Source organism: Schistocerca nitens, chromosome 4 (assembly GCF_023898315.1).
Source record: "Schistocerca nitens isolate TAMUIC-IGC-003100 chromosome 4, iqSchNite1.1, whole genome shotgun sequence".
Lineage (NCBI taxonomy): Eukaryota > Metazoa > Arthropoda > Insecta > Orthoptera > Acrididae > Schistocerca > Schistocerca nitens.
This window is the reverse complement of record NC_064617.1, coordinates 613,018,861-613,043,671: the sequence shown is the minus strand read 5'-3', so window position 1 is coordinate 613,043,671 and position 24,811 is coordinate 613,018,861. Positions and strand designations below refer to the sequence as shown.

Below are 24,811 nucleotides of genomic sequence, written 5' to 3'. Positions count from 1 at the left end.
AGCGGTCGCGCGGCTCCGGACTGAGCGCCTAGAACCGCTAGACCACCGCGGCCGGCGCTACATTTGTAGTGGGCGGTAAGTTGAAAATTTTGGGTAGACGCGAAGCATGGTCGGATAGCTGAAGCGGCTAAGGTGACAGTCCGCTTGAATCGAGAAATCCGGCTTCGAGTCTGGGTCCGGCACAAATTTTCACTTTTTGCCATTAAAAGTACTGTAAGAGGTCCATGACTAAGGAATTTATTGCTAGCGCACTCTAGCAGATGTAATTTCGATGGATTGCTCACGCGCTGCCTGCAATATGTATGCTATAAGAGAATCTCAGACCAGAGAGCAGTGTTGGGTGCAGTAAGAGTGTTGGGTGCAGTAAGAGCAGTGTGAGTAGGAGTAAGTAGTAGCTAGCAGTCTGGTGTATGGAGTTGGCTGGGCCGGTGGTGGGGAGCAATGGCGGTGCCTGAGCGATATAATGCAAGGTAAAAGCAGCCGCGCGCATATGTTCAAAATGGTTCAAATGGCTCTGAGCACTATGGGACTCAACTGCCGAGGTCATAAGTCCCCTAGAACTTAGAACTAGTTAAACCTAACTAACCTAAGGACATCACACACATCCATGCCCGAGGCAGGATTCGAACCTGCGACCGTAGCGGTCTCGCGGTTCCAGACTGCAGCGCCAGAACCGCGCGGCCACTTCGGCCGGCCGCGCATATGTATTTTGTTACAACAAAATTTGTACTATTGTTATATCAAGACGCATGTAAATGTTTTTAAAAATCTTTTAATAATAATCTTTTTTATAAAATTAACTTTTGACAATCATTCATCTGAATTTAAGGAATTTACTAATTTCTGCAATCCATGATCATCCCGATTATCGTAAAGAAAAATCGGTTGTTTATTTTTATACATGACAAATCTAGCGCCCAGAATTGCACTGGGCTGTGCCAGAAAAATTTCTTATAGGAGCAGATATACAGGGTGAAAAGTATTTAAACCGACAAACTCTGGGAGGTTGTAGGGGACATCAAAACAAATATTTTTCCCTAGTATCATTTTTTCCTATGAGGATTATTTAAACCGGTGGAGGCCGTATTACGCTCTTCAGTTGTTAGAGGGTGTATTACGCTCTTCAGTTGTAGGCAACTGCTGTCCAGCAGTGTAGTAGTGCGTTGCCTCTGTTTGCTAATGGAGCGATACACCTGGAGTGAGCACACTGATATGGTTGGTGCGTACTACGTAGCGCACCACAACGGACGATCTGCACAGCGGGTTTATCAACAACGATATCCTGATCGCCATATCCCACATCATACGACCTTTGCTGCTGTGTACCAACGTCTGCGTGAGACCGGATCATTTAGCAGATTACCTGGACAGGGACGCCGTCGCGCGGTAAGAACGCTGCAATTTGAGGAAGCTATCTTGCAGCATGTGGAGCGGGATCCTTCAATTAGCGCTAGTGCAACTGCACGTAAGATGAGGACGAATCAGACGAATTTAAGAACAGTCCTTCGAGAGAAATTGTTACGTCGATTTCACTTACAGCGTGTCCAAAACCTGGAACTAGTTGATTATCCACTCAGAGCACAGTTTTCGCAGTGGTCCCTGGAACAGTGTGAAACGTATCCTACATTTCCGTCCTCTGTTTTGTTTTCCGATGAAGCAATGTTCTGGCGCCATGGAGTCGTCAACATGCACAATTCGTATGTTTGGAGTGAGGATAACCCACATGCCACAGTTACTAGCGCTCATCAAGTGCGGTTCTTCGTTAATGTGTCGGTCGGTGTTGTTGGGGACTGTTTAATTGGGCCGTACCTGCTTCCTAGGCCATTAAACGGTACTATTACAAGTTTCTCGCCAGGGCATTGCCAGAATTGCTGGAAGACGTCCCGCTCCCTACAAGACAACGCATGTGGTTCCAACATATTTCAGTCGTCGTGTGCGTCGATTTTGGACCGACGGTTCCCAGAAACGTGGATTGGCAGAGGTGGTCCTGTACCATGGCCTGCTCGATCCCCAATATGTCCCCTCTGGACATTTTTGTGTGGGGAGAGATGCGCAACCTTGTTTACCCAACCTCTGTTGTATCAGAAGAGGATCTGGTTGCTTGGATAGTAGCAGCAGCAGGAACAATTCAGAATACTCCTGGGGTTTTTGCCCGTATCAGACAGAACATGATCCGACGGTGTAACCTTTGTTTATGTGTCAATGGAGGAATTTTTAAAAATCTACTTAACTGAAATTGGGTTGTGTTAATGTGTTGTCTCTTGGTCATAAAAAATTGGAAAAGTGTTTGTTGGTTTAATTAATTTGCCGCCAGAGAAATCTTCCTCTACCGGTTTAAATACTCCTCATAGAAAAAAATGACATTAGGGAAAAATATTTGTTTTGATGTCCGCTACAACCTCCCAGAGTTTGTCGGTTTAAATACTTTTCACCCTGTATACGCGATATCCGGCGACTTCATTGAGGTAAGAATTTTCAATTTATTCAGTATGATCTTTCATGGCCTTGACGCAGCTCTGCTGAAGTCCAAATTTATCAGTTTAGATTCACAATCAGTTAATTATTGAAAGGTTATATGTGAGCCCCTTTTTTATTGGGAGGTTAGTTACATTTTTATTGCGAGATTACGTAATAGTAAACTGTTGGGAGGTTACACTGAATGTAAATGATATACATATTTTTTTCTGATGGGAGGTTACAGTACTTAAATGTCCGAATCAACACTTGTATAAATACATAAATCTTTCAGTGTAGGCTTACAGATGTCTACACAAAACACGAATCATTTCTAAGAGGAAGAGTGCAGCAACCACCGTGAATGACACGCACAGGTGACGCAGGCGTGCGGTGGACTTACCGGTGAGCAGGGCGACGGTGAAGGCGATGGCGAGCGAGAGCAGCGCGGCGGGCCCGCTCCAGTCTTCGGCGGCCAGCCCCAGCAGCAGCAGCACGCCCAGCGCCCAGTGCGAGCCCACGCCTGCGCACGCGCCCCACACCTGCCGCGCCTCCATCCTGCAACACGGCCGCCGTCATCACTCAGCACGCACACAGCAGCGAAAAAGTTATCTCGTGTTGCCGGCCGCGTCATGCGGCTTAAAAACAACGAGCTTTCGACCGACCGCCATCATCAAGTAGCGACTGTAGTCTGGTTGCTGCTGCAGTGCTCACATAGTGGCTCTACCGCTTGTGACGTCACTGATGACGATTCCTATAAGGTACAGTTGCTTATCTATAAAGACGGCGGTCTGCAGTAAGGCACACCTTGGGACACGGGCACTGGAAGCTTGAAATGGAGAAGACGGTATCGTGACCAAAACATTATCTTATACGGCGCAGGACTGGGCACCAGTGACGTCACAGTCGGTTACGGTGCTATGTAAAGTCGACAGTAGCAACAATACAGCAGTCACTATTTGACAATGGCTCGTAGGTTTTAAACAACTTGAAGTGGCGCTAAGTCAGAGGCAATTTGATCACTATAAACCTACGTCGGTGAGGGAAAAAACTGTAGGAGATGACAGAGAAATATATCCAGCAAATATTTGAGGAGGTAAGATGTAAGTGCTACTCTGAGCTGATTCTGTTAACGCAGGAGAAGATTTCGGGGCAGACCGCATCAAACCAATTAGAAGACTGTGATGACTGGGTTTTGTGTGATGTCCTTAGGTTAGTTAGGTTTAAGTAGTTCTAAGTTCTAGGGGACTGATGACCATAGATGTTAAGTCCCATAGTGCTCAGAGCCAATTAGAAGACTGCCGATTAAAAAAAAAATACATGGAACTTAACTGTACTGTCAGACAGAAGGATAACCTTATTATTTACGAAAATGACAATTTTATCCTTCTGTCTGGCAGTACATGCGACTCACGCAGTTGAGAGCGACCATGTCGAGGCACTTTCGAAAGCAGGCTGGTGCTAGCAGTCAATGGAGCTTCGTGTCTCTATCAGGGGTGCTTATCAACAACTGAAACCGTATCGCTGGTTTCCTTCAACGAAGGAGAATATGCACGTTTGCGTTGCAGACACATTGAGCAGTAAGGTGTCACAAAACTGCGTCATGACGTTAAAAAGTTCTTGAATATTTGTATCACGTCATTCTTGAGGAATTTTCTGATCCGACGGTTCTGCCGTCTTACTGTAGACCTCTTTTCGGGAAGTGACTGCACAGTAAGCATGCAGCCCTTCCCGGAAGGATGGCCAAGACGAAGACCGAAAGATCGGATCGGAAGATTCCGCAATTATAACACTATACCAATAGCCCAGAAGTTTCCAACAACAGTGGCCCAGGAATGGTGTCACAATCATAGTTCTCATACGATGTCTCTCGTCTGAAATCCATCCCACACTGTCGCCTCTTGCCAGCAGCAATCGCATACGCCCCCTGATGTGTATCCCGTCCTCAGATCTGCCTCAATCTATGTTTTCGACCTAAAGATTCTGTTGATCCCATGGTTTGTCGCCACCTCTTCCACGCCGTCCATGATGCTTATCTTGGCTCAGAAGCGAATACGCTGGGACAGACGAACCTGTTTTGCCTACAGATATGCAGAATACAGTGGACTTTGCTCCCTACCGACTGGATTCAGTATATTCTTTGCAAAAATGTTCGCCATCACTCGAGCACTCAGTCCCGTTCGTTTTGCATCAGCCAAACATTCTCAATCGTCAGTGACTCTGTGAACAGTCTTCAGATTATCGACCAGTGCGACCCTCGACACCCATTGCCTGTAACCATCCAGGATCTTCTCTCTGACCTCCATGCTCCGTCATCTTCATCTGTACCCAAGGTCACGTTGGAATCCCTAGGAACATGCGTGCTGCCATTGTTTGCGAAAGGCGAAGTTCTGGTATCCAGAACATGTTCGACACGCAGTTGTAATATGCCTGGAAGTTTCAAAACGGCTCACATTCTGCTGCTAGGTTCATTCTCCAGTCTCATCATCTGTTTCCGGGTCTTTCCCACATGACTGTCTCTCGCTAACCAACACTCAGTTTTTTAATGGTTTTCACAACATAAGACGTCCACATCACACGGTTATATCCCGAAGCTGATAATACACACTGTATCAGACTTTTCGTTTCAGACACACTAGACCAGAAAAACACCAGACCACTTTTACTCTTCTCCTGACATCTTCCTATGCATCCAGTAGCCGTTTTCAACTGCCCCAAACACGAAAACCAGTATTTCACTGTAAATTGATGTTAACTGCTACAGGGAAAATATTTTTAAAAAAGTCCATGTACATTTCTAATTAAATGCTTGGTAAAAATATTCACTGTTATTAAATTTAAGTCAGCATGTAACAATACCCACGTAAGTCATACATTCACAGACTGTAAACTGTGTCGTTCCTCATCATTTCCATAAAAATAGCACAAATGATCTGAGAAACATCTAATTGCTTAACACAAGTGGTTTAGCATCGTGACATCCAATAAAGTTTCTTATAAAACTATCCTTAGTTTGAGCGAGATAGCGCACTGTTTGTTCTTCGAGTGCAGTAATGATGAAATTGAAGATCAGGAATCTGACGCAAGCTACTAACAAGCAATGGTACGGCTTCTGGAATCTGTTATATCGCTTAAATATGTAAGAGAAATAGTACAAAACGTCATTACGTAGAAAAAAAGACATTATTTGTTGAATGTATTCCAATCTCTGTCTTCTCCTACTATTTTTATCTTCTACAGCTTCCTCTACTATCGTGGACCTACTGCTTTTCCACTCTAGCTCTCTTTGGTATCATAGAGGTTATTCCCTGAATCCATTACACGTCTTCTATTGTAATACATAGACTTTCCAGAGACGGTTAAAGCACGTGTCGAAGTCTTTGTAGAGGTCCAGACCAAACATTATACGAAGAGAGGAGGTAAAATAAAATTAAAACTGCTGATCCAATCTCAGATTCGGGTTCCTTATACAATTACGAGTGTAATGGCAGTAGGTACAGACCTGCAAAGCTAGTTATTAAAAACAAGATGATTGTAATTCGCTTAGTTACCCATTAAAATAAGTTTGTGAAGCCATCCGTAACCACAGGTAGCTTGCCTGGGCACAAGACTATCAAATGGTGGGGACGCAGAAATTTCAGAGTTAACAAATTATTTAATTCACAAGTTCGTCAAAATGGAGTAGAACTGCAGAAAATCCAGTGGCTGTTGGCTTCAAAAACGCACGCCAGGGCGACGGTTGCGCGGAGGGTGACCAGCCTCTCCGACATCAAGACACCTGCCCCCCCCCCCCTTCCGAACCCGTAACGCCAGCCTGTGCGTGGGTGGGCCGAACATTCCCTCTGCTGAAAGTCTCGGCAACCATCAGCATCTCCGCACTCGCTCATGTTGGCAGCAGGGACCTTTTGCTGTCAGCGGAAGCATACAGCGTGTGTGGACCAGCGATTACAAGACTACCGAGAGTCAGACTGTCGCCCTCAGTTCGTGGCAGTGCTCGGTAGGGTCGGTTCGCGGCAGCACATTGCGGGCTTTATTTCGTGACCAGCAGTCGTGCGCAGTATACCCAATTTTGCGCTGCGTGTGTTGGTTTCCATCGCTATCGGAGCAACCAGACACAATTACTCTGAGTTTTGATAAAGACATTCAAGGTGGAATGCCCTCAATGTTTAAGACGTAAATATTTGGTTTGAAACGCGACAGATCAGACTCCCAGTTTGATCTATGTTAATTCAATGATCTTTGTCGTACTATCCCTGTCTGTGTGCTCGCAACGTGATTCCACTCATGGCTCTATATCTTAAGATTCGAATTGTGAAGTTCATCTTGAGTTAGTTAAGGAGCATCAAAATTCTCTCTAGCGACTGGAACAGTTCTCGTTATCTTTGTTCGTATTTTCTGTCTTTCCGTGTAATCCTGGCTTGGCCCACAAGAAGACTACGGATAACGTGTGTAATCGGAAACCGTGGACTGGCTAGTTACCACATACCCCTATCGAGACTGCCTGTCATGTGTTTACGGTTATAAATCTGTATTTGTTTTTGCTGTCTGTACCGGTCTGTAGTCTCCCCTGTTCTCTTCATTATACGTTTAGTTTCAATCAGAAATCGATAATCCTGCAGTACGTGGAAAAAAATTCGACGCCATCACTGTCCGGAGAGCAGCAGGTCATCAGGTGAGGTTCTTCTTATCTGATGGTAAGGAGGACGATGTCAGGCAGAACTCGTGTATTTCTTTCATTTCGATCCCTACGAAGCGAAAAGAAATGAGCAAGCTACATTGTCATTTGTCCCTTCTTCTTGTCAGTGTTCGGCATTTTCTTCCTTCAATGATTCTGCAGAGAACCATTTCATTCCGTATCTTATCAGTCCATCTGATTTTCAACATTCTTCATTAGCACCGTATGCCTAACGCTCCAATTCTCTTCAGTTCCGTTTTTTTTACTGCCCATGATTCGCTAACATTCAATGCTGTATTCTAAACGTACATAGAAATTTCTTTCTGAAATTGAAGCGTATGTTTGATACTGTCAGACATCTCTTGGACAGGAATGCCCTCTTTGTTTGTGCTGTTCTGCTTGTAATGTTCTTCTTGCTTCGTCCATCAGGTTGCATATGAAAGCATACAACCATTTTTCCTTCGCTCAATAACAGAATGGGAAACGGTACAATTTTGCTATTACTGGTAAGAAGTATTCTCTGCCTTCCTCTGTCAAGTGTCTTAAGGAGACACAAGTATTCTGCATCGCCCTCACAAGTTGCGTGTGAACTTTTATCATAAACCTCTTTTCAGTTCAGTTTTGATCATCGGAGGTCTACGAGGTCAGAGCCAGCTATGTAATACAATTAAAAATTACAATGAAACGAGTACCCCTATCTGCCTACAGGTGTTGATATAAGTCAATGGGAACAGTTGAAAATATGTGCCCCGACTGGGACTCGAACCCGGGATCTCCTGCTAACATGGCAGACACACTATCCATCTGAGCCACCGAGAACACAGAGCATAATGCGACTGCAGGGACTTATCTCTGGCACGCCTCCCGTGAGATCCACATTCCCAACTTATTGTCCCGCACTATATTCATAGCGCCTCTGCCCATTATACTCATTACTCGAGGCTTTTTCCCGATTCCCGTAAGAGTTCCGGCACTGTTTGTGCATCTGCACAGAAGAAGATGGTATGTGTATGTGTGTGTGTGTGTGTGTGAGAGAGAGAGAGAGAGAGAGAGAGAGAGAGAGAGAGAGAGAGAGAGAAGATGGTATGTGTTGTTTCGGACATGTCCGAAAGAACAGATACCATCTTCATATACAATCAAAAATAATCCTCCTTTATAAATACTGTTCAATATAGCAGGCTGCATACCGAACCAGAAAACGCTGCTTCTGTATGCCACTCGGTCGGTTCAACATTCACTTGCGTGAATCGTCACTTTACACCAAGAAGTACAGTCGACATAGAAAATGTCCCGCAATCTGGCCTACATCACAGCGTCACCATCTGAACGTGCAACTCCTATCGTGTGTCACAAATCAATTAAACTCTGCCCTGTAGTGGTCATCCATGGTCATAAACACAAGCTGACGATCGCTACGTACAAATTATAACTTGTGTGTACCTGAAGACTTTGAAATGCAACTGCGCGCTGCCGTTCTATTGCATCTCGGCTCTCTCGACACAAACAGAGTGCAACCGTCCGCATACGATGAGTTAGGCCTCCAGATGTTCATTTCTAAGGTCTGAACAAAGCTCCAAACATAGTTGTGTGCGAAAACCATGAGCAAGAAAACACACCGAAAGGAACAGGGGTCAATAATATCGAATCGAGTTCCCTGGCAAGTGCATGATTTGCCTGACTCCTCACGACTGCCGTGGAAATGGATGGGTGCGGCAGGTACACGTCAGAAACATCGGTTCCACGGGTTCAGGAGGGAGGAGAGTCAGGCATGAAATGGACGCATATCGTTTACGGATGGCAGACTCAAGTGTAATTTGAGTGCTGTGCAGTATTAGGATGTCCCAGTATGTTGTCCAGCCATATGCTCTGCATTTAATTTTCTCACTATGTTTTTTATCTAAGTACGCCATCCATGTTACTCTTGTCCACGTTAGTTCACTACTGAATTCTTTTTGGACTTTGCTAGCCTTACATTTTCGGCTTGTAGCTGCACAAATTCCACCACCGGGAGTGTAACCTACATTTCCCGTAGGCGTTCTTTGTGTCCAACGTTTTGTGAAATGTTTGAACAAGCCCGGAGCCAAGAGTTGTAACGTACCAGGGCACAAAAACATGACACCTCCCTCAGAAAATACTTTATTTAATAACTTGTAAATAATTGTTTTTTCTTTAAAACGCCCGAAGCGTAGCAACCCAAAATGGACGTAAGAACACAAGCAAAAAGATTTAACATTTGAAAATTGAGAAACTTTCAGTTGAGATTTACCATATTAACATTACATAGAGATTCTACCTCAGATACATTGAATAAGTCTCAAATGAAGTGGTTAGATACAGGCCTTACTAAAATGGAGAGAAAAGACTTCAGTTAACACATGATCTGAAGGAAAAAAGCACAATCCTCACTAAACGTTTAGTTAGCTAATTCTAACAACTGTAGCCCACCAAATCATAACAACCAATGATCAGTTACAAAATAATGTGAAAAATAAACTTTAGAGAAATATTACTTGATCTTTTTAAGTTGGATGCAATTGACTCGAGATAGTTCTATAAAAGATTGTGTGAATGAAATTTAATCAGTAGCCCCCACAAGGCTCAACTAAAACACCAAGCATTAAAAAGAATACAAAAACATTAAATCAGGAGGGCACAAGTAATATCCATAAATTACAAACCCTGCTCAAATCCGATTCACAGGGACACTGTTACTGTAATACAAACAGAGAAAAACCTTCAGCAATGTAAATTAGCAAAACTGGAACCGGTAAACTCCTTGAATAAAATCAGGATCGGCTCCAACCAAAAATGTATAACATAAAAGCCGCGCGGAGTGGCCGCGCGGTTAGAGACGCCATGTCACGGATTGCGCGGCCCCTCCCGCCGGAGGTAAGTGTCCTCCCTTGGGCACGAGTGTGTGTATTGTTCTTCGCATAAGTCAGTTTAAATTAGTTTAAGTAGTATACAAGTCAAGGGACCAATGACCTCAGCAGTTTGGTCCCTTAGGAATTCACTCTTTTTTTTCGTAAAATAAAGGACCTTCCACTCCGATAATACTGGATCACGAGCATCTGTTATATCCTAGCCAGTAATGCCACCCGAGCCCGCTGCCAAAAGGTTGGCAGCATCAAAGTCCGGACGCCGTCCGCATAAGCAGCGCCAGCGAGACAGGAAATCGCCGCAAGTCTGCGCGCGCCACCGCTGGCTTCTGGTTTCTTAAGCGCTGGAGTCGCGAGCGCTAGGACAGTTCTGTACTCGCCGCTCAGTTGTATACTCGCCACCGAATTGTGTACTTGCTAGTCAGTTGTGTGTTCATCGCAGCAGAGTTGTAGTTTGTCGTCAGCCGACGCTGACCTAGCCGCTCCGACTCGAACTAGACAGATCTCTGTAGACACGGAGTTCACTACTGTGTTTCTGTATCTTCGTTAATAAAGATAAGTACCGACTTTTATTTAATCAGAGTGTTTGGGTTTTCATCTTTCTGTTCACTGTTCCAGCGGACCGGTCGGCCCGCTATTAAAAGTGTGGCGGTGACTTCGTAAGCCGTTTCTACAGCGAATTGTTTGACGCTACGAACGCCGCCACAAAACTGGCGACGAGGGCTTCCGAACTCGTGTGCAGGGCTGGTTCAACTTGTTTCTGGTTATACTAATTATAGCGATAAAATTTTGGGGGCTGGTTTAATTTGTGTTCACTATGTCTGCCGAATTACAACAGTTGATCTTGTTACAGAGTCAGCAAATACAAAGTCTGGTGGAAGCAATCGCCAAACAAGCGGCTAATCCTCCAACACAACAGGAACAAGCACAGGCAGCACCACCTTTCCATGCTTTTGATGCACCAAGAGAAGAATGGCGAGAATATTTCGCGCAGTTGCAGGCGCACATGACAGTCTACAAAATCACGGGTACTGAGCGGCAGCTTTATTTAATTTCCACTGCAGGCGTGGAAGTCTATCGACTACTTTGTAAGTTGTTCCCGGAATCCAAGCCAGAAGCTTTAGACTATGACGTTGTTGTTAACAAGCTTGCTGAGTATTTCGAGTCGCGAGTTCATGTGGCAGCAGCCAGATTCAAGTTCTTCAGATTAAAGAAACTGCCACATCAATCTAATAAACAGTGGTTAACAGATTTACGGGGCCTCACCCGTCAGTGCCGATTTAATTGTGTGTGTGGAGCTTCCTACAGTGATGTCATGTTACGAGACGCTATTACTCAAAACATTGCAGATTCTCGTATTCGTGCTGCTATCTTAAAGTTGCCTGACCCGTCATTAGAGACTGTGATGAACATCATTGAAGCCCAAGATACTTTTGACTATGCTGAGTGTGAGTTAGATCAGCCATGTATTTCTCAAATTGCCTGTGCTAAGCAAGTTACGTCACGCCCGCGGCCCCACCGGCAGAGTCAGACTGTAAACACTAGCCGGCCGCGTCATGTTAAACACATTCGTCAGCCGCGTGTGCAAAATGATAGAGTTAAGTCTTGCCCTAAGTGTGTTCTTCCTCATCCTCGTGAACGTTGCCCGTTGAGAAACGCGGTTTGTCACTTTTGTCAAAGGAAAGGACACATCCAGACTGTTTGTTTGCGTAAACGCAAGAACAATTCTAGTGCTGCCCAGCCCATGGATATTCATGTTCTTCAAAGCCAGCCCGCCCAGAAGGTCGCGTTTAAAGACTCTTCCACGGTTCGTGTGGGTAATAAACTTGTTCGCAATAAGCCACCCACCCAGCCCTCTGCTATGCGACCCAAGCGTAATTCAAACGCTGTAAAAATTAATGTACAGACTGCAAGTGAAGCGGGAGTTGTTCCACCCGCCCAAACCACGAGTTGTCGTAAGCAGCGAACACGCGCTAAACGCGCTGATTTTGTGTCTTCCGCCTCCGCTGCACCGATCCAGAGACAGTGTAATAAACTATTTGTGAAGCTACGCATCCAGGATAAGACCTTCAATTTTCAATTAGACACTGGTGCGTCTGTGACTCTCATAAATAGTGCTACGTATGCGGCTATCCGCCGCCCTAAACTTTCAGCGGCAAAACATTCTTTGGCTACTTATAGTGGAGAACAAATTCCTGTGTTAGGTGTATGTAGCGTGCCAGCCACATTCCGTGGCAATACAAAAACAGTTTCATTCACAGTGCTCCGCGCTACAGACAGAGTAAACATTTTCGGATTAGACTGTTTTGACTTGTTTGGCTTGTCTATCCAAGACAATGTGTTGCAAATTAATTCTGTTGTTGTTCCTCAAGACAGCAAAACCGATTTGTGTAAACAATACAGTGACATATTTAAAGACGAACTAGGTTGTGCTGCGAACTTTGCCGCTCATATTACGTTAAAAGATAATGCTCAGCCTCGATTTTTTCGTGCTCGTCCAGTGCCTCACGCCCTCCGGGCACCTGTAGTAGATGAACTTCGTCGTTGGCAAAACAACGGTGTTATTCAACCCGTTTCAGCGAGCCAGTGGGCTTCTCCCTTAGTTATTATAAAGAAACCGTCTGGCAAGTTACGTTTGTGTGCTGATTTTAAGTCGACAGTTAATCCTCAGACTGTCATTGATTCTTTTCCTTTGCCTAGACCGGACGAGCTGATGGATAAGTTAGGGGAAGCTCGTTTCTTTTCCAAAATTGATCTCCGTGAAGCATATTTGCAATTGCCCCTCGACGAGCAATCACAACAGTATTTTGTCATAAACACGTCGTTGGGGTTGTTCCGTTTTCTGCGTTTGCCTTTTGGTTGTGCGTCAGCTCCAGCTGTTTTTCAGCGTTTTTTGTCACAACTTCTGGCTAATGTGCCATCGTGTTGCAACTATTTAGACGATATTGTTGTGTCCGGTCGGACGCCTGCTGAACATTTCCGTAATTTGGGGTGTTTGTTTACAGTGTTGTCTCAGGCAGGCCTACGTTGCAACATCGATAAATGTTCATTTTTCCTTACGGAGATGGAGTATCTGGGACATGTTATTAATGCTCAAGGCATTCATCCCTCCCAGTCACATTTAGCAGCTATTCGTGATTTGCCCGCCCCTCGCAATCTGCATGAATTGCAAGCAGTTCTTGGCAAATTGACATATTATATTAGGTTTATACCTAATGCATCACAGATTGCTGCACCGTTGCATCGTCTCCGCCGTAAGAATGTTCCGTTTGTGTGGTCAGCTGATTGCCAATCAGCCTTTCAGCAGCTTAAAGAGGCTTTATTGAATGATCGTTGTCTGGTCCATTACGACCCTAACAAGCCTCTGGTGTTAGCTTGTGATGCCTCTTCTTTCGGCCTCGGTGCTGTGTTGTCTCACCGAGTCGGTAACACCGAACGTCCTATTGCGTTCGCCTCTAAATTGCTAAACAAAGCTCAGTGTAATTATAGCCAATTGGACAAGGAAACTTTGGCTATTGTGTTGGGTGTCACAAAATTCCATCACTACCTCTATGGTAGACCATTCTATTTAGTAACAGATCACAAGCCCCTGACGTCACTGTTTCATCCGTCTAAACCAGTTCCTCAGCGGACAGCTCAGAGATTACAACGTTGGGCTCTTTTGTTATCACAATACCAGTATGAGATACTGTATCGCCCAACAGCTCAGCATGCAAACGCTAACGCGCTTTCTAGATTGCCGATTGCTGCGGATGATGTCTTCGATTCCTCTAACGACTCTTGCCATCAGATTGACGCCGATGAGCATCAATCCCTCCGGGATTTTCCGATTGATTATCGTCAGGTGGCACGTGAGACAGCTACGGATCCTCATCTGAGTTTACTATTACGGTTTGTTCAACGTGGTTGGCCGTCCAAGGCAAAGGACATATCGGATCCTGTGGTTCGTCGCTATTATCCGCAACGTCATCTGTTGTCCGTTTCGCACGGAGTTTTGCTGTTACGCACCGAGAATGACCAGCTTCGTGTAGTGGTTCCCCAAGTGCTCCAATCCAAGGTCCTCGACTTGTTGCATCAAGGTCATTGGGGAGTGGTCCGCACCAAGCAGCTTGCCCGCCGTCATTGTACATGGATCGGCATTGATAAGCAGATTACGCAGATGTCTACAGATTGTTCGACGTGTGCCGAACACCAAGCTGCTCCGCCTCAACGCTATTTTGAGTGGGCACGCCCTGCCGGTCCCTGGCAGCGAGTACATATTGATTTCGCTGGTCCATATTGGAATTCTCGTTGGCTCATCGTGATAGATGCATTTAGTAATTTTCCGTTTGTTGTGCCCATGCAGTCTACAACGTCTGCACAAACTATACAGGCGTTGACTTCAATTTTTTGTATTGAGGGTCTTCAAGAAGTTTTAGTGTCTGACAATGGTCCACAATTTACCTCTGCTGAATTTGAAAGTTTTTGTTCTGCCAATGGCATTCGCCATGTTCTTACTCCGCCGTTCCACCCTCAATCGAATGGTGCAGCGGAACGTTTTGTACGCACATTCAAGGATCATACGGACCGCCTTCGTGCTACGCACTCTCGTCAGCAGGCCCTCATCACGTTCCTGTCGTCGTACCGGACCACGCCACGCGACGGCCCTTCGCCTGCGGAGCTTCTCCACGGCCGTCGTCATCGCACCCTACTACGGTTGTTGCACCCCCCGGATCGACCCGCCGCTTCTGAGCATCGCACGCGTTTTCAGCGCAACGACGCCGTTTTTTTCAGAGTTTATCACGGTCACCGTCGTTGGGAACGTGGTACCGTGATAAGTGTCCAGGGTCGCGGTTTTTATACTGTTCAAGGTGCTACTGGGGTGCACAGGAGGCATCAGAACCAGTTGCGCCGCGCTGGCCGCCCGGATTCTGCCGCTCCTTCTTTGTCCACAGATTTGGTCCGCGGCGGGTTCCAGCCGCGCCTTCCGACTTCGCTGCCGCCCCCAGGGCAGCAGCAGCAGCCGTCGCCGCTACCACGCCGACAGCCCGTCCCGTTGATGCCTCCCGCGCAGCTTCATCCGGGAGCGCCCCAGGTGGTCGCTCCGGCGCCTGCGGTCCCTCTTCAGTCGCCACCGCCTTCGGAGCTGATGGACGTCGACCCCTCAGCCGGGCCGCCTTCCCAAGCGGTGGCTGTGCAGCCTGTCCTGCAGCCGCTTTCCTTGGGCACCCCCAAGGAGTCTGACACCGCAGCGCCTTGTCCGGCGCCCACTCGGCAGCCGTCGACGCAGCGTCAGGAGACGCTGCCTCTCTTCGTGGGTCCCGACGCCCCGTCGCGTCCAGTACCAGAAGCTGCGCCCGTGGTCACAGGCGTGCACCCTGACCTCGGTTTTCAGTCGGTGTTTCCCGAGGCCCCGCGCAGCCAATGCTGGGGTGCGGACCGGGGACTGCCACCGACAACAGTCTCCGCCCCGGTCTCTTCTGCTACGCCTGCGGCCAGACCCCTCCCCCGCCGTCGACGCTCGCCACGTCATTATTCAACGACGGTGCGGCGATTTGGGGGAGGGGGGGGAGGAGTGTTATATCCTAGCCAGTAATGCCACCCGAGCCCGCTGCCAAAAGGTTGGCAGCATCAAAGTCCGGACGCCGTCCGCATAAGCAGCGCCAGCGAGACAGGAAATCGCCGCAAGTCTGCGCGCGCCACCGCTGGCTTCTGGTTTCTTAAGCGCTGGAGTCGCGAGTGCTAGGACAGTTCTGTACTTGCCGCTCAGTTGTATACTCGCCACCGAATTGTGTACTTGCTAGTCAGTTGTGTGTTCATCGCAGCAGAGTTGTAGTTTGTCGTCAGCCGACGCTGACCTAGCCGCTCCGACTCGAACTAGACAGATCTCTGTAGACACGGAGTTCACTACTGTGTTTCTGTATCTTCGTTAATAAAGATAAGTACCGACTTTTATTTAATCAGTGTGTTTGGGTTTTCATCTTTCTGTTCACTGTTCCAGCGGACCGGTCGGCCCGCTGTTAAAAGTGTGGCGGTGACTTCGTAAGCCGTTTCTACAGCGAATTGTTTGTCGCTACGAACGCCGCCACAAAAGCATCAAAATCTGTTTCTTCCAACATCCGCCATAATTCTTCATCAGTGAAACCAGCCGTTTTTCGACTTTAACAGTGTCGTGCCGTCCAACTGGTTGACGGTAAGGTATCGTATTATGCGATGAATCAATACTCACTGTTAACATCAAATAATTTAGGAGCCAAGTTTATAGTGAATGAAGAGCAATGACGAAAATACTAAGAATTAGTAATAAAAACTGTGCTCACCATAAAGCCGCAGAAAATAAAATAAAATCATTTAACTAGATATTATATTTAGTTTCCTGTACACCGACGTCAACTCAATAAAAAGTACAAATTAACGCACGCTATACTGTAGTAAACGGAATGGAGCTTTTGGCCGCCGCCGGGTACATGGCGTGAACCTTTACTATGGTCACCAGTGACCTTGAAAGTCTCTGTTGGAGTCCTTTCATGTTAATTTCTTAAATATGTTGTCATTTGCGGCATAAATTCCTCTTCTAAATTTACTGTGGTGTTTCTGACTATCTGGGAGGAAACTGAGCAGTGGAACGTGTTACTTTTACAGATAAACAAGAACGATCTGTTACACTACTACACTTTAAAACATAGTTTATATGTAATTCATGTCACACAGTCTCATATGGAACCTACATCCGCTTTCTTTTATATACTGTATATGATAAGATACTGTCATCCCCCTTCCCTTCTGTGTGAGAGGATGAATGAGCAAATGTATTTCTAGTTGCATGCTTGATGGTAGCAGACAAGCCTGTCTGCTAGAGAACAGTACGACCAACGTCGGAACAGGTAGCTACGCTTTCTAAAAGCAGAGAGGTTTCTATTCTTAGTATGGTCCTGTCCGTCCCTTGTCATGTTGGTATAGGAAGTTGCCTCTCTGGTCACTTTCGTTTGTATCTGTTAAGCACGCTGGGTAGGGGCCCAGGTCAGTCTGTCCGTGGCGAGCGTCTGAAGATCTCCAGCTAAGAGCATCTCTGCTAAGTCCGTAGGAGAATGGATTTCGTAAGTTCAGCCTAACTGAAAATTTAATCACCTTTATTTCAGGTTTAGCTCTAAAATATCTAATGTTACCTTAAATTGCAACGTAGTGTAACTCGAGTGTGAAGTTTAGAATATCTTCTGGTAGTTGCTTTGTCACTACTTTGTGAGTAAAGTGGAACCACGTGTTGATCAGTAACTCTAACTAAGATCATCAATCTTAAATGCGAATGTGCGTGAGATTATAACGTCTCGTCTCGACAATACCACGTACTTATACAATTGTTTGACCCATCAGGTTAATAGTAAGACGATATAACCAGTTCGAGGTTTTTCTTTTGTAAATTTCGTTTCGATGTAATTTATTTTAATTATCAAAATTATTGTGGAGTTACACTCTTTGTGTAAACCAAGTTGACCACGTGAATCATGTGGTGTAAGCATCAAAGTAGCCCTCACCTATTCTTTTCGGGAAGATTTCACAGAGAGTTAGTATGAATTTAGTATACCAGTGTGTGGTAATTTCATGACGGACAGGATTGTGCTATGAACGTAACTTCTTTGGGTGAAAATTGAATCGGTTGGTTGTGATTAATTTCCTCTTGGATATGTTTCAACGTTCTTCGTGTGTTATTTTATGAATGCAGTGTTGTATGTAGTCTCCCAATCTTGGCTCCCTATTTGATGTGTTCCATAAGATTACAAACTCACATTTTCGCAATCCTAAATAAGGCACCAGTTCAGTTATGAATGAAGTTTGATATGCTGAAATTTTAACGGAACAATGATCAATGTTAAAATAAATGTCCAAATATAAACTGATTTATTTCTTTTTATTTAAATTGTCTTTTATATATATATATATATATATATATATATATATATATATATATATATATATATATATATATATATATCACCGGTTATCGTAAGATGAGTACTAAAAGATTATAATTAGCGTTAGTGTGGTTGGGAATTTGGTAAGCTAGACTGGATACCTGGTGAAACAGTTGCGCAGTAATGTAATGCAAGGTTAACTTCCTCAGGTAGCTCACAGCTTTTAACCCACTTTTATGGTCTTGAATATGAGCACCGCTTTCAGAACAAATTAATGCAACAACATTACAACCTCTTGGCATTCAACGTGTTAACTGAACTGCAATTGCGGTCATTCAGACTCTAACACTTCATCAGCTATCAGGAATGGTTATCTGAATTTGATTACTTCTGTTTGCAACATGCTCTTTTGTTGTGAGGGCTGGACGTAATAGTTAACCTCAGATTCGCCAATGTAAGAGTGACTAGTCCTGACAGAGACTGTGTTGTGTCGATTCCCTAAGGTCTCGACACAATGAGTGGCTAGGTGCACGCGAAACTAACGCAGACGGGCGTAAATTCTGAAACAGGAGACTGGATGAAAACTATAAAGAAAAGAAGAGAGATTTTAATATACTTAACTTTAATGTAGTCTTGTTCTTGTTGAAATACATCTCTTGCATAGTAGTAAGCAATTAACAATGATACACATGGCGCCTTGCTAGGTAGTAGCGATGGACTAGCTGAAGGCTATTTAATCTGTCTCTCGGCAAATGAGAGGAAGACGTGATACGTCTTGTCGCAAGCTATGTCGTCCGTACAACTGGGGCGAGGTCAAGTCCGTGTCTTGTGACCTGCCCTGTGGTGGCGCTACGTTTGCGAATACACAGTGGCGACACGCGGGTCCGACATGTACTACAGGACCGCGGCCGATTTAAGTTACCACCTAGCAAGTGTGGTGTCTAGCGGTGACACCACATTCCTCCCCCGCAAATCGGCGAACGGTCGTGAGATAAGGCTTCCGCCCGCCGTGGGGAGGACCCCATGTTGACGTATGCGATGAGGTGGGGAGCCTAACAACAGGCGAGGCTGTGCCACCCGCACCCGGCCATTCGGTCCGAGGGGAGCTAGGAAACGCCTGCAAACCTAGTCCAGGGTGCACGTCAACATGAGGTGTATGCGCACGTAATGAGACAGAAGGGTCGACCTCCATGTGGTCGGAGCACCCGACGGGCGAAGACGACATCTGGTCCGGAGCGGGCAAGAGGTCCATGGCGGAGGACGGCTGGTCACGGGAAGCGAGCGGCGGCGCGTGACCCAGGGAGGCGCGAGGCGGCTGCAGCGAAGCGTCCGCTGCTGGCGGCGCCGGCGGCGGCTGCGGCGGCGCGACGCCATGAGGCAAAATGGAAGGCAGCGTCGGTAACACCTGGGGATGAGGCGAGCCAGTAGATGGGTCCCCAGGGCGCTGACCTGACGGCTCCGTCGCTGAAAGCAGACGGGGAGCGGCAGAACCCAGGCGACGCCAGAGGCGCAGCTGATTGAGATGCCGACGCACCTCACCAGAGGCCCCCAAAACCAAATACATCGCGCGGCCGAGGCAGCGAAGAATGCGCCCTGCGAGCCAACGCTGTGAACCGCGATAGTTGCGATAATAGACAACGTCGCCAGGAGCAAAAGCAGGAGTCTGCCGCTGCACAGGAACCTGATGTGGCGGATGCAACAAAGACATCAGAGTTCGATGAGGACGACCATGGAGCAATTCAGCCGGCGAGCGACCATCGCGAGGCTGAGAGCGATATGAGGACAAAAAGAGCAACAAAGCGTCCTCCCGAGAATGCGACTCTTTCAACTTCAACATCTGCGACTTGAAAGTCCGGACCAATCGTTCCGCGGCACCGTTTGACTGAGGCGAAAACGGCGCGGATGTCAGATGTTGAATACCATTGGCCTTGCAGAATGACTGAAATTCTGCGGACATGAATTGTGGGCCATTGTCGGAAACAAGAGTCTGCGGAAGACCTTCAATGCAAAAGATAGCAGACAAGGCTTGGATTGTGGCAGAAGACGTCGTGGAAGACATCCGGACAACAAAAGGAAAATTACTGAAAGCATCGACCACAACCAACCATCGAGCATTCCAGAATGGACCAGCAAAATCGATGTGCAAGCGTTGCCAAGGGGAAGTGGCTTTCGGCCATGCAAAGAATTTCCGCGGCGGTGCGGATTGTTGTTCGGCACACGCCACACAAGAGGAGCACATATTCGCAATCGCAGCATCGATTCCGAACCAAGTACAGTGCTGTCGAGCAAGTTGTTTCGTTCGCACTATACCCCAATGTCCTTGGTGAAGAAGCTTTAAGACAGAGGACTGTAACGAACGTGGGACCACGACTCGGGATTGATCATTATCGGAACGCAACAACAAAACACCACGTCGTACAAAAAGTCTCTCCTTGTGAGCAAAAAAACGGCGAACCAAAGGATCCTCGATCCGCGACTTTGACAAGGGCCATTGCGTAGCAACAAAACGCAAAACGGAAGCAAGGACAGGGTCAGCAGCAGTGGCAGTAGCTACACGACGAAAATCAATCGGAAACGATGCGACCACGTCATCGGCTTCCGAATCAATGAACATGCAAGCAAGTTCGGAAGAATCGAATGCTTTATCCTCAGCAACAGGCAAACGGGACAACGCATCAGCGTTTCCGTGCTTAGCAGTGGACCGATACAAGATATCGTAGCGGTACTGCGAGAGAAAAAGAGACCAGCGAATGAATTTCTGCGCTGTACGTGGAGGTACAGGTGTGTTCGGATGAAAAAGCGATGTCAAAGGTTTGTGGTCCGTGATGATTGTAAAGTGACGACCATACAAGAAGTCATGGAACTTGGTAACACCAAACACTAGAGCTAAAGCTTCTTTCTCTATTTGTGAATAATTTCTTTGCGCAGATGAGAGCAATTTGGACGCAAAGGCAATAGGGCGATCATGCGAGCCATCCTTGTGCGCAAGCACAGCACCGATCCCGAAATCCGATGCATCTACCATCAACAAAAGGGGTTTTCGGGGATCGAATGGCGTAAGGCAAGTATTTGAAAGTAACGCCGATTTCAACTGGCGAAAGGCGCGTTCGCATTCCGTTGTCCAGACGAACGGAACACCTTTACGGCGTAAGCGATGAAGCGGAGCTGAAATGGAAGAAGCATTGCGCACAAACCTATGAATAATAATTTACCTTACCCAGCACACTCTGTAGCTGTTTTAAGTTCTGCGGTGACGGCAAGTCCTGAATGGCACGAAGGTGCTCTGGACTCGGATGTATACCTTGGGCATTTATGACATGCCCCAGGTACGGTAAGTCACGAGCAAAAAACACACATTTGTCCTTCCTCAAGCGAAGACCATTCTGACGCAAGACCTGAAATAATGTCCGGAGATTCTGCAAATGTTCGGCTTCTGTCTTTCCTGAGAGCACAATATCGTCCAGATAGTTCGCAGCCGTAGGGACCGACGCACAAATAGTTTGTAAATATTGCTGAAATAAAGCAGGGGCGGATGCACACCCGAATGGCAGTCTTTTGAAGCGATACAAGCCAAGATGCGTGTTAACCACTAAGACGCGCTGGGATTCTTCGTCCACAGGTATTTGCAAGTACGCATCTGCTAGGTCCAATTTTGAAAAATATTTTCCCGGGCACAGTTTGTCAAAAAGATCTTCCGGGCGGGGCAAAGGAAAAGTAGCAGTCACAAGTTGTGGATTCACAGTTGCCTTGAAGTCCACGCAAAGTCTCAATTTTCCGGAAGGTTTTGGCAAAATTACTAAGGGTGAAGCCCAGAGAGAAGCCTGCACTCGTTCAATGACACCTTGAGATTCTAATTCGGCTAATGTTCGTGCGACCTCATCACGCAATGCGTGGGGAACATTGCGCGCTCTGAAAAATTTTGGTTGCGCGTTATCTTTCAGTTCCAAATGCGCTTCATAGTTCTTAGCGCAACCAAGGCCCGGTGCAAAAATGTCTGCAAATTCTTCACAAAGACTAGAAACACTGGCGGAAGGCACAGTCTGATTCACTGATAGGACCTGATTCACTATAGACAAATTAAACAATTGAAACAAATCTAAACCAAACAAGTTCACTGCACTAGAGGAACGAAGAACATAAAATGACACAAGTTTTGTCTGTCCCTTGTATGTTGCAATAAGGCTGCACTGTCCTAACACAGGTATATGCTGTCCTGAGTAACTAGTTAACGTAACATTTGCGGCACGCAATGGCGGTTGGCCCAGTTGTTTGTACGTGTCGTGATTGAGCAAGGAAACAGCAGCTCCGGTATCGAGCTGGAACGGTATCACTTGTCCTGCAAAGTCTAAGTCCACAAAAAGTTTATTGTCTTGTTGACGACAAGAGCGACTGTCTCGTGCAATTTGAACTGATACAGGTCCAGAAGCACTTGCAACTTTACTGGATTTCCGGCGACGTCGACGCACACTTTGGGTGGGACGAACACAGTCACTGTTAGCTAAAGTGTCACTGGACGGGTGGGAATGTACTACATGGATGTCCATGGGTGAAGGTCCACGAGCCTGATTGTCCTGGGTTCGATTCCGGCGCGAAGCAAAGGGCCTGGAATTTGTGTGATTGTCTGACCTAAGCTTTTTCTGGCAAACACTTTGTACATGTCCTTTCTTTTGACAGTAAAAGCAAATAGCTTGGCGTGACGGGCAATTTTCACGCGAATGTCTAATTGCACACCGCGGGCAAGATTTCACTGCATTTGCTTGCTTACGCGGCGCACGTGGTTGCAAGCTAGGCGGCCGCTGCGAAGTCGGGCGCGAGGGCCGCTCAGCGTCCCGTGCAGCGGGCCCGGCGGGCCGATTAATGTGACACACTGCTGGCGAAGTTTCAAATGATTCCTGAGCAAAGTCAAGTGTGTCTTGCCTGTCCAAAATGTCTATCACTTGTTGCAGGGAGGGATTAACTAGCTTCAAAATCTGTTCCCTTATGCGAACATCAGAAACGTTCTGTGCAATTGCATCACGCACCATAGTATCTGAATATGGGAGGCCACATTCACAGGCAAACGCACAGTCTCTAGTAAGTCCTTGCAAAGTTGCAACCCACTCCCTATTAGTCTGACCGGCCGTACGTTTTGTACGAAAAAACGTATACCGTTTTGCAACTACATTTACTGTTTCTTTGAAATAGGCATCTAAAGCCGACAAAATTTCCTCGTAGGTCAGAGTTGCTACGTCTCGTCGGGGAAACAATTTCACTATCACACGGTAGGTAGACACACCGACACAAGAAAGCAAAAACGGCTGCCGCTCTTTACCTTGAATTCCATAAGCTGTGAGGTGGAACCGGAACTGATCGGCCCACTCAGTCCAGCTTTCGGTTGTGGCGTCAAAGGGCCTAAATGGCGGTGCGACAGCGTTGTGTGGCTGCGGTAGCGAAGAAGCGGCTGCCGCCGCATCGGTTTGCAGCGCACGTTGACCCTGGACGAGCTGTCCAAGGGCTTCCAATAACGCCTGCGTCTGCTGATTCTGCAAGCGAAAAAATTCGGACAGTACATCTGGAGAATGCGGCGAAGCCATGACACAAGCAAATTAGAGCAAGTATAACACAAAGACTGCAACGTGGGCGCGGCATCCCATCCTCGTCGCCAAAATATTGTTGTGTCGATTCCCTAAGGTCTCGACACAATGAGTGGCTAGGTGCACGCGAAACTAACGCAGACGGGCGTAAATTCTGAAACAGGAGACTGGATGAAAACTATAAAGAAAAGAAGAGAGATTTTAATATACTTAACTTTAATGTAGTCTTGTTCTTGTTGAAATACATCTCTTGCATAGTAGTAAGCAATTAACAATGATACACATGGCGCCTTGCTAGGTAGTAGCGATGGACTAGCTGAAGGCTATTTAATCTGTCTCTCGGCAAATGAGAGGAAGACGTGATACGTCTTGTCGCAAGCTATGTCGTCCGTACAACTGGGGCGAGGTCAAGTCCGTGTCTTGTGACCTGCCCTGTGGTGGCGCTACGTTTGCGAATACACAGTGGCGACACGCGGGTCCGACATGTACTACAGGACCGCGGCCGATTTAAGTTACCACCTAGCAAGTGTGGTGTCTAGCGGTGACACCACAGACTGTGATTTACAGTAGAGTCCTGCATGACCGAGTAAGCGAGCACAAAATACGAGATGGGGCGAGCACACCCTAACTGGGTAGGCTGCCCGCACTAGTTCTAGTGACCGAGCATAGAAGCCGTGACCGAATACGTACCACATAACTTCAAACACATTACATGTGTCATTATCCGTGTGAGACTACAGCCAGTATGGGCTTCTCATTTGTGGTGTGTCTCTCTCTGTGATCATGCAGCGCTAGGAAGCCAGTGCAGTAAGACGTAAGATTATAACCAATGTTTACACATTGAAAAAACGGGAAGGTCTAAAAAGGCAAGTATGGAGTACATTTCCGTTGGTTGTAGACGAAAACTGTACGTCTACTGAGTACGTATCGTGCATAAACTACTCCACATTATTGTTTTCCAGCCGGGAACCACACATTTAAAGAAACACAGTTGTAAGAAACCTCACAAAGATACAGCTCCTTCAGGGATACCGGAAGTAATAAAAAATAGTACTACAGCAACGCGTGTTGCAATGTGTGCTAAAGATATGACACCTTTTAATGCTGTTTCCAGTGAAGGTTTCAGAGAACTAGGCCAAGAATTAATACATCTAGGTGCGCACTATGGAGAAGTTAACGTGGCAGATGTCATGTCACATCCCTCTACTATAAGCAGACATGTCAACGAAAAAGCTGATGCAATACGAAAAGTATAATGCCTTCTGTTATTGCGGAAGTTATTAATAAAACATGTGCTGCGACAATTGATATGTGGACTGATTCATAATCAGGTGCACTATT

The 24,811-nt window shown here is 46.5% G+C and overlaps 1 protein-coding gene across 1 annotated transcript in view; it reads right to left on the bottom strand.

Moving 5' to 3' along the window:
- The window catches only part of LOC126252470 (uncharacterized), a 1,574,240-nt gene that overhangs the window by 566,925 nt on the left and 982,504 nt on the right, over positions 1-24,811 (bottom strand). The window contains exon 4 of the mRNA XM_049953364.1: positions 2,858-3,012. Within this exon, the coding sequence (XP_049809321.1) occupies positions 2,858-3,012 (155 nt within the window). The remainder of the gene's footprint in view (positions 1-2,857; positions 3,013-24,811) is intronic.